General features: G+C 34.0%; 2 protein-coding genes across 2 annotated transcripts; both read left to right on the top strand.

The window, feature by feature from the left end:
* Positions 1 to 3,094: 3,094 nt before the first annotated feature.
* LOC149265261 (TMV resistance protein N-like) lies at positions 3,095 to 7,151 on the top strand. Its single transcript, XM_089429231.1, has 7 exons — positions 3,095 to 3,893; positions 4,194 to 4,316; positions 4,550 to 4,854; positions 4,997 to 5,157; positions 5,267 to 6,321; positions 6,425 to 6,697; positions 6,833 to 7,151. Exons 1-7 carry the CDS (start codon positions 3,285 to 3,287, stop codon positions 7,133 to 7,135), a joined length of 2,829 nt encoding a protein of 942 aa, XP_089285357.1. The 5' UTR covers positions 3,095 to 3,284; the 3' UTR covers positions 7,136 to 7,151.
* On the top strand, positions 7,151 to 10,332 carry LOC149265260 (uncharacterized). The gene is made up of 4 exons (XM_089429234.1): positions 7,151 to 8,030; positions 8,186 to 8,797; positions 8,912 to 9,433; positions 9,595 to 10,332. The coding sequence occupies exons 1-4, from the start codon at positions 7,578 to 7,580 to the stop codon at positions 10,240 to 10,242; spliced, it is 2,235 nt and encodes a 744-aa protein (XP_089285360.1). The 5' UTR covers positions 7,151 to 7,577; the 3' UTR covers positions 10,243 to 10,332.
* Positions 10,333 to 16,860: the final 6,528 nt, after the last annotated feature.

Genomic DNA, 16,860 nt, shown 5'->3' with positions numbered 1-16,860 from the left:
GATGTCAATTTACAAATATCAGAATGTTGAGGCTTGGTCGGTGTTTGAGCTAGAGAACGGTTTCCAAGTTTTTAGTTGTGCGATGAATTGAACGAAATGTTGACAATAAAACCATAAATTCATGAACCTTGAAAAATTTACTCGAAATTCATCTTTAAATTGGTTTACAACTCAAATTCGAACAGGCTAAATTCTATTTTTCATCCCGGTTAATGCATAGGCTTTCAACTTCATTGCAATTCGATTGGAATGGGAAGCTTGGTAATGAGAATAAATTATCGATTACAAGAATAAATGGGCAAAAACCCAACCTCGAGATGCTGACATTTTGTGGTTGGTGATGATTGTAGTCAGTGCGTTCGTGGAAGGTTGGCGATGGACGACAGTTTCCAAGTGAGCGTGGTTGCGCCCTCCTCGGTGGAGCTCCTCTGCCATAATATGTGCTGCAAAAAATGCATGCATAGATTGTAGCACAAGGTTTTTAATAGCTTAAAGGGAGCTCAATCAAACTATAGCTTGATTGAGCTCCCTTTTGCATGTGCCAAAGGAGGCTCGATCAACCTCCCTTTTGCACATGCTAAAGGAGCTCGATCATGCTCTTTTTTATATGACAATTGCATAGGGAGCTTGATTGAGATTTGGTTGGATCAAGCTCTTTTTTCCTGTGATTCCTGCACATTAAAGGATTAGGAAGGTGGAAAAGAGGGCTCGACCAAGATATAGATCGACCAAGCTTTCTTTTTGAAAACCCCACCAAAAGAAAAAGGCTAGCCGATTGAGCGCCTAATTAACCATGACTTATATAGAAGCTCGATCGAGGGTTTGTTTTATAGCTTGATTGAGAAATATTGAAGTGGTCAAATTGCTCGATCGAGCAATAAAATATTACTCAATCAAACACTTAACAAATGCTTGATGAAGCTTATTTTTTCTAGTTTGTCTCTAGTGTACTTGCCAAAAAGTTTAACTCACCTTCGTGGGTTCACTTGTATACTATAAATATTTTAAAATATTCCTTAAAAGTTAAATCCTTGCAATCTATTTAATAATTATTGATAATTAAGGTAAAATTGTAAAAGACTCATTCCAAAATAGACACACCTATCAACACAATTTTATTAACAAACTTTTTTGTAAAACTTTTAATTAGAGATTGAACTAAATCCCAAACTCAAATCATCACCTAATATCTCTAAAACCATGAGTAAATATGTGGTATTGTCATTCATTCAATATTTTCAACCACTACAATGCCACAAAATGACTCGATATGGTCTTCTCCATTCCAATAGTTCGATGATCTCGGCATATAGCTATGACCTTCTCCATTCATTTGATCATTGTCCTCGTTATTAATAACTTCATCATAGTAGATTTCAGTCAACCTCATTCATTTAATAATAATTGTACTACGAAATGATGCGGAGAACAATCTTCACAGTAACCATATCACTAGGAAGTGATCTGATGACAACTACTCTGCGATGAGATCGAATTGTTAAATTGACTATACAACCATTAGGAACCATCAACAATAATTTATCATATTTAATAATTGTACTACGAAATGACGCAGAGAATGATCTTCATAGTAATGATCTTCCTAGTGATATGGTTACTGTGAAGATCATTCTCCCCGTAATTTTGAAAGTGAGTGAGATCATACTGTTAAATTGACTAAACATCCACAATAATTTATCATATTTAATAATTGTACTACGAAATGATGCCCACAATGATCTTCATAGTAATGATCTTCCTAGTGATATGGTTAATGTGAAGATCATTCTCCCCGTCATTTTCAAAGTGAGATCATACTATTAAATTGACTAAACCGCCATCCACAATAATTTATCATATTTTAAAAGTATTAATTTTGCCTTGAATTATTAATAATAATTTTGTATAATATTCATCTATAATAATTATCATATTTTAAAAGTATTTTTTTATAATAATTAGCATATTTTGAAAATCTTAATTATATAAAAAATAATAAAATAATTTTTAGAATAATAAATTTAAATGATATAATTTTTAATTTTTTAAAATAATAAATTTAAATTTTACCATTTATAATTTTAAATTTATTTAATACATTTTTAAATGCTAAAATTAACAATCTCAACTAAAATTATAAGCCAAATTCTTACAAAAAGAATAAATTACTAACTAGGCTCTTACACTCAGCTCTGTGCGTGTATGCAAAATGGCTACCCTTAAAATCCAAAGGCAATGCAGAGAGACCTTACATTTGCATAAATGGATGTTTTCCAATATGGTCAGTGTCAAACTAGTAATCATCTATTAGCTTTGGGCTTTGTGTATTGAGGTGCAGGTGGAAGAATTGTGGTCATTGTTAAGATTGATTTGAATTTTGACAAAAAAAAATTCAACAAATTTTGTAATAGCAGTATTTTGAATCATATTTTTGATAGTGGAAATGAATTTAGCTTCATCAAAAATTTTTGTGACATTCAAAATTTTGAAATTTGCCACTAACCTGAATTTATAAAAATCTTTGTGAGATTTTATCAAAATCTTGCTTGAATTTCCACAATTTTCCTAACAAAAAAGACAATCTCATTAGACTATAGTGTTCAAATTGTTCTTCTATAATATTTAAACCCTGACACTATCTACCCTAAAACTGTCATCGATATTAATCATATTAAAAGACAATAACCATACCAGCAGGATTGGAATTATTTTTCATAGTTCCTGACCTATTTTCATGGTTTCTGGTCAGAATTTTAACAGTTTTTAAATTTTTTTTAACAGTTTTATAATTTTTTAAAATATATTTGATGAGCAATTCACCCCTAAAAGACAATTTGGACAGCAATTTCCACCCTATAATTTATGATTTTGATTTGCTTTTACTCGCTTTTCCTCTAACATCATCATGCTTAACCTGTCATTTTACGAAAAGCGGGCTCAGGGGGAGAAGAGGTTAACAGCTCACCTTGACAACTGGGTCTACCCTTTACTTTACAAGGCCATATTAATTTTTAATGTTTAAAGGCATTCTCATTGTATGGTAATTTGGTAATTTATCTTTGTGATCTTTATAAATATCCAACCATTGTCTTACGTAGCAATTTCAGTGAGTGATGTGAGCCCCTTTACAGTCCCTTCGGTATTTATATAATTGACCTGTGTAGCTATGAGAGAATTGCAGTGAAATTACTCAGAACCCTTTTTCATTCCCTCCCTTCTTGATACCATTGTTGATCGCTCCTAATTCCTTTCCCCGGCTCGTTCCCTTCATTCCTTCTGCAGCGATGTCGAATATCATTTCTTTCCTCAAAGCGAAGGTGTCGAAATTCTTCTCGTGTTTGACATCGTGTTTGACATCACCGTGTTTGACATCAAGGCCAGATGGCTCGTCTTCTTCGCTCCGACCCGCTGAACCACCCGCTCAACCAGAGTGTAAGGTCGATCCGTCTCCTATTGAAGAAGGCGGCTTACGCGCTCCGTCTCCTATTGAAGAGGGTAAGGGCGATCTGTCTGAAAAAGGAGGCTCTTCTTCTCTCCGACCCGCTGAACCACCCGCTCAACCAGAGTGTAAGGTCGATCCGTCTCCTATTGAAGAAGGCGGCTTACGCGCTCCGTCTCCTATTGAAGAGGGTAAGGGCGATCTGTCTGAAAAAGGAGGCTCCCTACGCGCTCCGTCTCCTATTGAAGAGGGTAAGGGCGATCCATCTGAAAAAGGAGGCTCCCTACGCGCTCCATTAAAAGGTGATGGCTCTTCCTCTTCCAGCGTTTCAAAGGTGTCTGATCTTACTACCACCATTCAGGAAGCTGCTGGAACCGCAATGGACGGGAAAGAAGGCAACGTGAATCTCGATGAACTTATCAATTATATAAGTCAGCTCTTGGAAGTACTTAAGGTAATTTTAGATAGATTTATTCATAGGATGGGAATATTTTGAAATTAAACTGATAATAAGGAGGTTTATGGGTCTTATTCAAGTATTTCTATCCGATTTCAGATTATGATTTTTTTTTTTTTAAAGTTAAACTGATAATAGAGAAATTTTCAATCAGTATAAGTTGAGGATATGTTGCACTGTTCTGTAAATTTGCAATCATTCTATCCTATTATGTAAATGGGAATTATATTAGATTTAGTTTTGTTAGTATGTGATGACCTGAAAAATTAAATATATCGCATTTCCATGTTTTCCTAGGAAAAATCGTCAAAGAAAAAATTGAAATTTCCGACATACAAGTTTTGGTCTAGGATCACCTCAAAGGACTTGTTGAACTTGAAGGAGTTCTTCACGGGGGTAAAAGAGTTTGCTTCCGCAGTGGTACGTTTCAAACCTCACAGTCGAATTTTATATTCAACGAAACAATGAATCTGAGATTAAGAAAAACTTGGTTTTTTCCCTCACTGTAATTAATATCAAATCTAAAATCCGTTCAGCAAGATATTATTGCGTCTACTCTCGTTGTCGATCTCTTAAAAGGAATGAATCTGAGATTAAGAAAAACTTGGTTTTTACCCTCACTGTAATTAATATCAAATCTAAAATCCGTTCAGCAAGATATTATTGCGTCTACTCTCGTTGTCGATCTCTTAAAAGGAATAGGGCACGCAAGCTTGGCTACTGCTGGTCTTCTTGTAGTCGCTACAATTTTGGAAAGATTTGAAGATGTTTCTGATATCAAAGAGGAGTGCCTGAGTCTGTTGGACGAAATGAACTCGTTGGCCAAACATGTTAAGGAGCTTCAAGAAGAGCCTTGGTTGAATGAACAGATGGAGAGTCCAATCAGAAAAGCAACCGAGCTGATACTGGAAGCCTCTATACTGTGCTGCACTCAAATAGACTCTTCAAGGTTTGCCAGGTGAGTAACCCATGCTACAATTAAACATTGTGTTTAAATGGATGTTGATATGTATATGTTGTGGAGGCCTCTTTGTTCTATGCATGCATGTAAGGTCAGAGCCCTATTCTAAAGTTTCTTCATCAAATTTTACTCGTTGCAGATTTTTCTTAACGTCCGAGAACAAGAAAGACCTGCTTACATATCGAGAGGAGTTAAGAAAAATGTACAGAGTTATGGACAACAGGATGAGTCTCTGTCTTTTTAGAGCCAATAGGCCACGTCGGCAAAAGCCAGTACACATAGAATACCCTACAAATGCAGGTAAGTTGTAGCAGGTATTAACATTTATTTGTATGTTTATATGGGATTATTGTTTTACTGTTTCTGAGAGTGGTGTGATATACTTGATGTTTTAATATTGTTAAAACAGTTGGAATTGAAGACCCGTTGGACAAAGTTATAGAACTTATGGACTGGAGAAGTGAGAAAAATGCAATAGCAGTTGTTATCCATGGGTTTGGGGGAATGGGAAAGACCACCCTTGCCAATGCTGTGTATGCAACACTGTTTGATCAAAATAATATAAAAGGATGTAAATACGCCATGGTTAGACTGTTTGAAAACATAGCAACGACTCCAAATGTAATGAAGTTGCAAATGGATATAATAAAAGATCTGAGGACAGGAACAAGCAAAGATGAAGACGCTTTGCCAGATATTAGAACATTTGAGCAAGGGCAGTATGAAATTGGCCTCTTGCTAAAAGAGGAAGTGGCTTTCATTTATATAGACAATGTGTTACTCCCAGATAACGTTGAACAAGGGCTAGATGCATTTGTACAGCTTCTGCCTCAGGATATGGGGACTGCAAAAAAACTGAGGTTGCTTATCACTGCACGAGATAAAAATGCAGTGAGAATGCACGAAAAGAAAGGAATACGACCAGAATTCTATTCTATTGAAAGCCTTGTCGATGAAAAGGCAATGAAGCTTTTCAAGCAAGAACTGGGCGATAAGGAGGAGCAATTGGATTCCAGCCAAATGAACGATATAGTCGAGGCATGTGGAGGAATTCCAAAGCTTTTGACTGTTGTAGCAGGATTCATAAGTGAGGAAGAAAATGCAAAAATTGCTTATAGAACAGTGATGGAAGAGAGCAAAAACAATTGGAAGGGTGTAACTGGTGAAAAAATAGAGTGCTACGTCTTTGCCTACGAAAATCTTGAAAATAGTTTGAGAGATCCATTTTTGGATATTTGTTCATTCTTTCAAGGTTGGGACTGGGAAGCACTTTCAAATATTGTGGGAGAGCAAGAACTGAAAAAGCTGGAAAAAAGAGCGCTCGTCACGCAAGATGTGAAAAGCATGACTGCAAGAGTGCACGATATCATCCTGAAAATTGGTCTCCAGAAGTCAGAGGGAGAAAGATTCAGATTCACCAGTGCAAGTGAAATTCAAGAGTTCTTCGATCAGAAGGAAGATGAGGTACGCAATCTGTCGACTCATAAATATATGTCATGTACAGTTAATTTGTTTCAAAATATGTCGCTTGATTCAGATGACTGAGAAATATTTAATAAAAATGTAGGACCTTCGAAAGATCAAAGGCATATGGTCGAGTAAAAACAAGGATCCATTGTATCTACCCGCACCAAAACTCGACTTGATGTGTAAATCTTTAAGAGTTCTTACACTTGGGCGCTTAACAGATGTAGAGGGCAAATGTCAAAGAATATTTGAAAAGCTGGTTTTTTTCAGTGCGGAAGTTTCCCATCTTCCTTTTGATGTGTCAAAGTTAAAGGGCTTCAAGGAGTTGAGGCATCTATGTTTCAAACCTGCAGATTTACAAAATCTAAGTCAGGCAAGTTTACTTCAAATATTTGGTCCTCGTTATTTCTCTTCTCAATTTTCTTGGAATATCTATAAATCTATATCGCGCGCAGTTTTATTAGTTTTAATGATGTGAGAATAACTTTCAGATATGCTTAATTTTCAGATGCCCTCCAATCTTAGACACATCGATTTAAATTTAAATTCCCCCGGCTTCCAAATCTCTTCCAATTGTATTCAGCAAGTCAGCAATTTGCGAGTACTGACACTCCGGAATGCACAGCTGAAAAGATTGCCTCATGAACTAGGAGATGTGGTAAATGGTTTGCGGGAATTAAGACTTTCAGAATGTAAATATCTAGAGGAATTACCGGAATCTATTTCAAAGCTTGGATCTCTAAGAGTGTTGAGCCTTTTACTGTTCTGGATTGAGGCAGCTGCCAACAGATTTGGGATCATTGAATTCTGATCTGCAAGAACTCGATTTGGGGGGCTGCGAAAGACTGGAAGCGCTTCCTAGCAGTCTTGAAAAGCTTACATCATTGCAAAATCTTCGTTTGTGCGGGTGCGAGAGTCTAAAAGCGCTTCCTAGCAATCTTGGAAAGCTTATATCATTGCAAGAACTCAATTTGAGATGGTGCACGAGTCTAGAAGCTTTGCCTACCAGTCTTGAGGAACTTTCATCATTGAGAATTTTGGACTTACAGGAGTGTAGAAGCCTAAAAGATCTCCCTTATGGCATAGGAAAGTTAACATCCCTTGTTAACCTTCGTCTACATGGTTGTACGAAACTAAGCAGTATTCCTGACAGCATTGGGCAGTTGAAGTTGGACTCCATCGGCTTAAGTGAGGCCGATTTAAAAGAACTACCCGATGGGTTTTGCAACCTCTCCTTTATAACAAGACTTACAATGTATAGATGCCATCGCCTAGAGAAACTTCCAGATCGATTTGGAGAAGCAACAAGTTTAATAAAGCTAAGCCTGGTCGATTGTGAAAATCTAAAGAAACTTCCAGAAAGTTTCAGCCAACTCAAGTGCTTGGAGAAGTTGGATTTATCAGGGTGCACGAGTCTTGAAGAATTATGTACAGACTTCAAATGTCTCTCATCACTGCGAGTTCTATCGCTGGAGCAGTGCAGAGTGTTAAAGAAGCTCCCTGAGGATTTCCATTTTCTCACCTCATTGCAAACTCTGCATCTAACTGATTGCTATATGTTGGAAGGGAAATGGATGGAGAGCATGGTAAAGATGAAAACACTACAGATTTTGAGCATCAGAGGAAGCACGTTGTTGGAGGAGAGATGGGAAGAAATTCAAAGACAATGGGATCAATCATGGTCTTGTGCAGTGCATACGCGGCAGGTAATTATAACATCCACATTTTAAAACATGTTTTCTTTTTCTGCGTCATAATCAACTCTTCTTATGTTTAGATCCTAAAAACATATAATACTGGAGAAAATCGCTAAGCATGTACATTACTTTTCCTTTCCACTCACTTTAGTTTTTTTCTTCAGGGTTTCTCAAATAAGGAGAATGTTCTAAAACAGTTGCAATCAGAATTTGATTGCCTTCTGATTAATGGACGAGGAGAGCCAGTCCATATATCTGATCTTCCTCTGAACACCCTGCTGCTTGTTCTGTTCGATGGCCGAGACTCTTTCTATCGTGGTTTTCCATTGTCTTTAATTGAGGAGAGCATAGATGATATTCAAGCAAATTTCGTCATGGTTTACTTTGGCAAACATTTTAATGAATTTCCTATGAAAGTGGCGAATAAAATTCTGGGCCATGCTCCTGCTAACGCGAATGCTCAAGCATTGTTTGAAAAACTGTTCGTAGCAGCTGGAGAGATGAAATCTAAATCTGATCGGCTCTTGACCCACGGATTTCACATGAGTGCGAAGGTTGTCAGTGACGAAAAAGGTTATAAATACCTTTCGTGTTGGGAACTTTTATCAGAAGCAGCGGTGGAGGAATTTGTGGTGAAGAAATGCGGAAAATACCTGAAATTGAAGCAACTAGTAGAAAGTCCCCGAGAGAATCATATAGAGTTGTTAAGAGAGCTCTTCGCAAGTGGAGAAGAGGAAAGTTCTCTTGATTTTCTGAAGAGTGGTGCATTAACTCAGGTATTAAGTTGTATATTTTGTTGATAATTCAAATATCTTACAAACAAATTTTAACTATCCTTTAACAAATTTTAACTATCCTTTATTTTGTTTTTGTTCATGTGAAAATTGTAGGTGGGAGTGAACGAATTGAAAGGAAAAAAGATTTTATTAGATATCAGGCCGGCCAGCATCTGTTATGATATTCCTCTTCTATGTCTTGTGGAGATGTATGTTGCAGAAAAAGATAGATTTAATTTTGAAATAATAACAATTCCACTAATCCGTTATGGTACACAATTGGATGAATGTAAGAAGTTTTCGAGAGACGTTCCGTGGTTGGTCATCCAACATCCGTGGCAGCTGACGAATGCAACTAAGTATTTTCTCCTTAACGAAGCTGAAGAAAAGGAGGAAGAGGACATCTGGATTTGGAACAGGTGGCACCCGAACACAATGAGGATAATAGAAAGCAACGGGACAATGGCAGCGCATAACCGTGGGGGGCTATTGCGCATGGTAAACGCATGGGGGACAGAAGCTTATCCTTTCACGGAGGAAAAATACAAGGAATTGATGGAAAAAGAAGTGAGAGAGATGAAGAGTATGCCTAATCTATTGTTTCTTTTCAAGCATTTGGAAAGTGTATCGGAGCAGGTAAGTGATTATTTGTTTGTTTCAAATGATTCTGTCATTCATTTTTATTTTAACATTTTCTATTTTTTTTATCTTTATTTCCAACACTTTTCTATTTAACATTATTTTATTTTTATCCTTGTTTCCAACACTTTTCTTGTGTTGTGGTTGAGGATGAAAAGGTGAAAAGGGCAATGCGTGAGCAAAAGATGATATGCTTATATACCTCCGACAACAGGGAGTTTACAAATTCCATAAACAATGTGTTGATGGAGTGGAGTGATAGCATTTACATCATTTATATTCCTAAATTTGAATTCCAGAATTACCAATATGCACGGTTCACTGCTGCCATTGGTAGAAATTATTTACCATTGAAATCATCGAAGATGGTACAAGCGGAGATGCAGGGGATGTCTTTGTTAAATTTATCTGAGCATGAAGCTATGCGGTTTTGGGCACGTATTTCCTCCTTTAAAGAAGCATGGGCTGAAATAGATGATAAGGATGAGGAGCTCAATAAAATTTATTCTTTATTGAATTTTATTTATCCAAGGGAAAAGGAGGAGAGTTATTTATGGATGGTTATAATGGATGAAGATGGAAATTTAATAACAGAGAAGGGAAAAGAAATAGTAGAATTATTATGTGAAGAACATCAAAATGGCAAAGCAAAAGAATTGATGAAACAATTGATGAAAGGTACTAAAGAAAGTCGGAAGGAGATTTTGGTTGAATTTGAGCAATTGTTTGTTGACGTTGATAATTTTAATGATGATGATGCTGCTGATAACGACCTTCCCAAGGATAACACAGCCCTTTGTAAATAATACCCCCTTGTAAATAATACCCTTCTTTATAAATGTGTATTCGACCAATTTTATTGGTATAAAAAGCCCAATTAGTTGTAATAAAAGACATTTTATCTTTGAGATTATTCATATTTTTATTTCAATAAATTTTTATTTTTATATGTTCATTTTATTTCTTAACTAAACTTAATTTGTTATTTTAGTTTGCCAATTTTATTTCTTAATCATCTTTTTTCTAAATCATTGTTTTTTAAATAAAAAAATTATGTTTACATTGTTTAATAATGTAATATTGAAATTTTATAAAAATAAATTAAAAGTTTTTTAAAATAATTATTCATTATTTTTTTTTCTATGAATTAACTGTTTTAATAGTGAAAGTATTAAGTATAGCTTTCTTGTTGTGACATGTAAAAGTTATATATGGGTAAGAATTTTTTAATTTCAATTATTTTCTATACATAAAACTTTTATAAATTTTATCTAAAATAGAAATATTTTTAGATACATTGAAATGATTTCTTGTTATCCAATTTTTTCTAATGTCAAACTCCATATTAAATAAGAAAATAATCACACAACTCTATGATATTAAGCTATAAATAAAGTCATTTTAAAATAATAAAAATAATTAATACACCATGTTTATAACTTTAAAATGAATTAAATATAGAATTAATTAATATAAAACAGTAATTCTACATTTAATTAAGCAATAAATATAAAGTAATGAGTACTGCATAAAATAAAATAAATTAAATGAAATGAAATTATTTTAAATATAATACAATATAGTATAATTTAATTCTATATAAAATTGAGTCAATTAAATAAAATGAAATTATCAAATAAATATAATACAACATGGTACTAATTATGGTGGACGGGACAAGGCTTAGAGCTTTGAGCCTATCACCTTAGAGCTCATAATTCTTTATTAAATGGTGTTGGTACATTGGTGGTGGTTTGCATACATGAGCATGGAAATATACCACTGGTGAATATGCAACTGATGGGTTTTTGAGTGGTGATGGTTTGTTGTTTCATGGGCATTCTATGGTCTTATTTTCAGTGGGATGGTGGTTTCCGTTATGCACTTGGGGGCTTTCTTTTGTGGCTCATGGGCTGTCTCTTGTGGCTCTTTAAGGTGTTAGTATAGCACAACCTGTTTCAATTTATACAATGTGGTTTTATTGTGGTTTAATGTATCTTTGTTTAGGGGAGGGATTACGCCTCACAATGCCCAAATGTAATGGTTTTTTGTATATAGGTAATGTTCAATGGCTCATACAAGTGACAAAGGTTGAGGTCTGAGCCTTTTAAAGCTCCCTCTACACGAATATTGTTATCTATGTATTGCAATTCACTTGAAGAGTAAAATGTAAAAAAAAAACATTATTTAAATTAATTTAAAAGAGCATAAAAACAATTTAACACAATGGTGTAACATAATATTAATTCAATAAAATAAAACTAACATAAATATATATTACTATATACAACAAAATTAATTAAATTAAATTAAATTATCATATAAATATAATATAACAACTTAAAAATTAAACATAATAAACATAATAAATATATTTAATAGAATAGTATTTAAATTAATTTAACATAGTATAAAAGCAATTTAATGCAATAAATTATAGTATAAAGAAATGCAATTATAATTATTATATGATTTACATAACATAAATTAATTAAAAATAAAATTATTGTGATCAAAAGTCAAATTAAAGTACATAATTAGGGTTGAAAATTGAAGTTGTTAATGCCTTCCCAAGTGCTTTAGCTTGTCATATAAAGATATAAAGTTGTTTTTCTATTTTTATCTTATTTAAATAAATAAATATAAAGTTATTTTATTGCAAATGAAAATTAAAATAAAATTGTTTATCAAATTAAAAAGCAATATTATTTCAGAAATATTCAATAATAAGAAAACTTTTCATAACATCTCATTATTTTTATACTTTTTTTCTATATATTATGACCATTAAAAATAAAACAAGAATTAACAAAATTTACCTTATCATAATAGTTAATGAAATGAAAAGTTATAAATTAGAATACTATTTCTATAGAGCCTATGCATATATTATTTATTTATTGAAAATTTACATCTTAGTGGTAGATATTGAAGATTAAAATCTTTGGTTGTTGTTAATCCTCTTACTTTTCAAAAGGAGAAACAATTTGAACAAGAATCAACTCCCCATCCTTTCACTATTTGGATTTACAAATGGTACCTACCAATTTTCCATGGCCCCATCGAGGAAAATTATATGCTTTTCTTGCTTCCATTTACCACCTACTCTACTTGCTTGGATTAATGAATAGTACCTACATGTTTTCTTTATGTCTACTCAATATGAAAACAGAATAGTTGACACCATGGATCAAAATTGAATTCAACACAACTTTGATTCCTTATTCTCAAAAATTGAATTTGAATAAGTAATTTTCAACTTAAACATTCATTTTTGTTAACAAAAAGTAATGTTATTTCTTTGTCCTTTTGGAGATCATGGCGTTTTGCATCATAATGCACATGTACAACAATCATTAGCCCTATAAATTTTATGGCAAAAGATCTTAATAAGATATATTCTTTTAGGAACATTGTGTTGTTGGAGCTTTTAAACAATGTTTTTATTTTAATTAAACATTACAGTGATATCCTTAAATTAATATGATATTTGATTTCATTTAAACACTCATTGCAATTGTTTGAATGATTGGGACATTTACCCTAAAATAAAATATAAAAACAATTTCATTGCATTTGAGAAATGATGTCTGTAGGATTAATAAATAAATGGTCCTTTTGAAATCCCTCTATACAATTCCTATGAAAAGTGTAAAACTGGCGAACTAATGCCATTTATGTGTGCTCATTCAACTATACATGGAGTTTTTGTCTAAATATAAGATCATTCATTTGAGGTCTGCACAACTTGACATATCATTTTCACAAGAAAAGAATAGTTTATTTTAACCTGTCAATATTAAAAATTTAAAATGAATTTAACCATTTAAATTGATGTGTAACCCTTATAACCCTTCTCTTCCCTTCAAGTAGTATGTGTTTTGTATTTTCATAACATTAAGCCTCATTAGATCATCTGCGGTAATTTCCTAATTGTATTAGATAAATATAAAATAGTAACTCGGTATAGTGATGATAAACATATGTATTTATAAATGCAAGAAAGTTAGTACTAAAAACCCTTTTTCTTGATTTAAAGGAAATAACAAGAATATAGTATACTTTTAGTCCAAACCATAAAATTTGAATTTCAAATTATTGAAAAAAAAAAAAAAACAAACAAACAGAGAGAAGAGAAAGAAAGAAAATATGACTATTTTACAGCTTCAACAAAGTCACATCTATCTAAAATATTTAAGATGAGTATTTTAATTTACTTTTATATATTTAAAACTTGATGATTTCTTCCTCAAATAAAAGAAATCACAATTTAATTTTATTTTTTTTGTAAGCTTAGCAATACCTTTCATTCATTCATTTATAAACATGCAGGTTACAAATATATAAGTCATTCGGCTGCCTCAACTTGCCCAGTGGGAAACCAGGTATGTTGGCCATCGAATCACATTATAATCCATCCAAAAAATAAATAGTTTGAGTCTATTTAACCAAACCTTATAATTCTGATAGTTTAGAAACCAACTTGTAAGTATAACATTGAAAAGATATATTCTACTCAACATATACAACCAGAATTAAGCCAAAATTAACATGCATGACTTCGACTAACTAATCATCTGACGATTCCATCAGAGCAGGATCTTTAACACTTGATCCTGGTAATTCATATTGCGGTAGACATGTGATATGTCGCTTAATATGACCTAAGCGAGCATTCTGATCCTACAACTGAAGTTGAATAAGATGGAGCTATTTTTGAATATCTCGGAGGCTCGACTCAGGCTCACTTTGCACCGCTATCTTGGTGGTCGTAGCCATTGCTTTGGCCACTATGCATTTCATTAACCAGTAGAGATGGAAATTTTTTTTGAATAGGGTGAGACGGCCACGAGTGTACCTAGGGTCTGTGACTAGCTCCCCCTAATCTTCGTCTGGCGGTTCAAGCTCAGCTTTCAAATTCAACTCTGCCTCCCAGCTTGCGATCAATTGTTTCACCTGCACTAGGGTCCCCTCACAGTATTCCTGAAATGGCCTGAAGAATCTTAGAGTTCATTTTTCAACCTCTTTGTCGCACAGTTAAGCAAGAAGATGAACCAAATTCTTTACCTTTTCCTCCCTGGTGTCTGTGATCCCTTCCACCTTGGCTCGAGGCTCCACCACAAGGTGGGACTTCACCATATCTGTCAAGGTCGGGCCTTCTTTCTTCATCCTTCTCCCACCTTCCTTCGGTCGTAAACCAGTCCACTATATAGAGGCCAAAAGTGGATACAATGTAGGTAGACCTGGAATATGATTTGTACAGAGAACCGCCATAAAGACAAGTATTAACTTAATGTATGACAAGAAAAACAAATGAAACATCGGACGAAACTTCGATCCTTCATAATTCCACCACTTGAGCCAGAAAGCATACATAAACAGTAACCCTTTGGGAGTGGGAGGTACCACCAGAATAAAAACGGTGTCCTCCATGCACCCCTAAGACCCGAGTATGTATACTCGGCCCTGATCATTTACCAAAACCCTTACTCTCCACAAGGCTTGCCTAGACAATTCAAGCTTAAAACGGGGAACCAAATTATCAACATGCAGAGGAAACATCATGAGAAAAAACCAGAAACCAATAAGCATGCCCATGTCAGAAAGTATGTTGCCAAAAAAGATATAAATCGACATTACATAGTCAGGAAGGTCAATATTTCTAGTCACAGAAACTGCTAATTTAACTAGTGTTTACTTTCCCCTCCGGACGTGAGGTTTATCATGAGTAGAAGCCTCCAACCCAGGACAAAGAGAGACTATTATAACATACTAGAGTTTATACGCCAACTTCGAACAGAGACATGCAACAATTGGATATACCTCTTGCGTGAATTTTTTTTAATTGGAATTGAGAGTGAATAACCACATTTTTCATGTGGAAGTGCATATACAAAATGTTTTATACATACATGCAATTATTATAAAACATTATTGAAAATCCTCCAATTTCATAAGATCATCATCATAACATACTTAATAACTAGTTAATATTTTCTTGGCTATGCACGGGTGGAATCATTGCAAGCTCCCTATCTATAATGTAGCCTAGAATAACAAGCACATTATTCAAAATCATTTCTTTGGGAAAATATAGTACAAACAAAATGCTTTATTTTGAGATGACGCATGGAAGTAGCTCCCATCATGGATGACCTGAGAATACTTACAACTGGTAAGAGAAAATCACCATGCTAAATCATACATAAGAAAATTTTAACAGTACTAGATAACCTCCAACACGGTAATTCAATGGATATCTTAAATTCCCAAAGAACACTAGCTTCCCCTCCCAGCTGAGCTTGACTAGGAGAGCTTCTAGCAGGAGCTAACAACACAAAAGATAAAGGTTCACAAGGGCCCAAACAAGGCTTTGTTGGGGCTAAAGGCTAAGGGGTTTCTCTAGTCTCAATAATCCTACCGCCTAATAGTAGGACATATAGAATTACCAAAGAAAGAATTCTGGTTAAAAATTTGGACACATAATTTATGGCCAAAAATATCCTTTCTTATATGGCTGCTAACTCAGGGTAAAATCTTAACTTGGGATAACCTAATCCGGAAAATATTTCAAGGGCTTTTATTATGTCCTTTGTGCTTAAAAGAAGGGAAAATGGCCAAACTTATTTGCAGTTATTCTAAAAACATAGACGTTTTTTTTTTTTTTCGAGCAACATTTATGGTCAATTTTAAATGAAATTTGTTAGAATTAAGTTTGAAATCCTAAACTTCAATGATGTAACCTACAAAAATTAAATGTCTCAAAGGTTTTTCAGGGTGTTGAATCCTTTTATACATTCAAAAACACATTTAAAAAAAATTAATGTTGTTGTCACTATTAGACAATGAGATCATAACATAATAAGTTTAGTTGAGACAATAGCATTATGGAGATCCATTGTCTATAGAAATCCCATTATGAATTGAGCATGGAAACTTTCCCATGTTGTTTTCTACGGGAGTTTTGGAATGAAAGAAATAGTGAAATATTAAAAAATGAGTGCATAGAAGTAGGTAAAGTCTAGGACAAGATTAAACAAGCCATCCAGGAAACAGTGTTAATCACCTCATGAACTGAACAAAACTGACAATGTCCACCATAGCAAGAATCCATACTAAAATCTTTGGATATTAGATATCACTATGTACTCCAGGCATCAATTAAGAAAGATCCTCAGGGAAACATCACAAACAAATTGGAATTTGGAACCTCCAACTACTAGCTTCATTAAACTAAATTTTGATGTTGCCTCAAAGGGAAACCTAGGGTCAACATGCCTTGGGAGGCACTTTTCGAAATGATAAGGATGACTTATTAAGGATATTTGTAGGTATCCTAGATCTAGAAAGTTTTCTTGTTGCGACAAACACGCTCCAAAATGTTTCTTACACTCAAATTTTGGAGCCTACTGAGGATCTTATGA

Source organism: Pinus tabuliformis, chromosome 6 (genome assembly GCF_031772625.1).
Source record: "Pinus tabuliformis cultivar Carrire ecotype Pingquan chromosome 6, CPIR1, whole genome shotgun sequence".
Taxonomy (NCBI): domain Eukaryota; kingdom Viridiplantae; phylum Streptophyta; class Pinopsida; order Pinales; family Pinaceae; genus Pinus; species Pinus tabuliformis.
The sequence above is the reverse complement of the archived record's forward strand: the minus strand, read 5'-3'. Positions and strand labels throughout refer to the sequence as shown.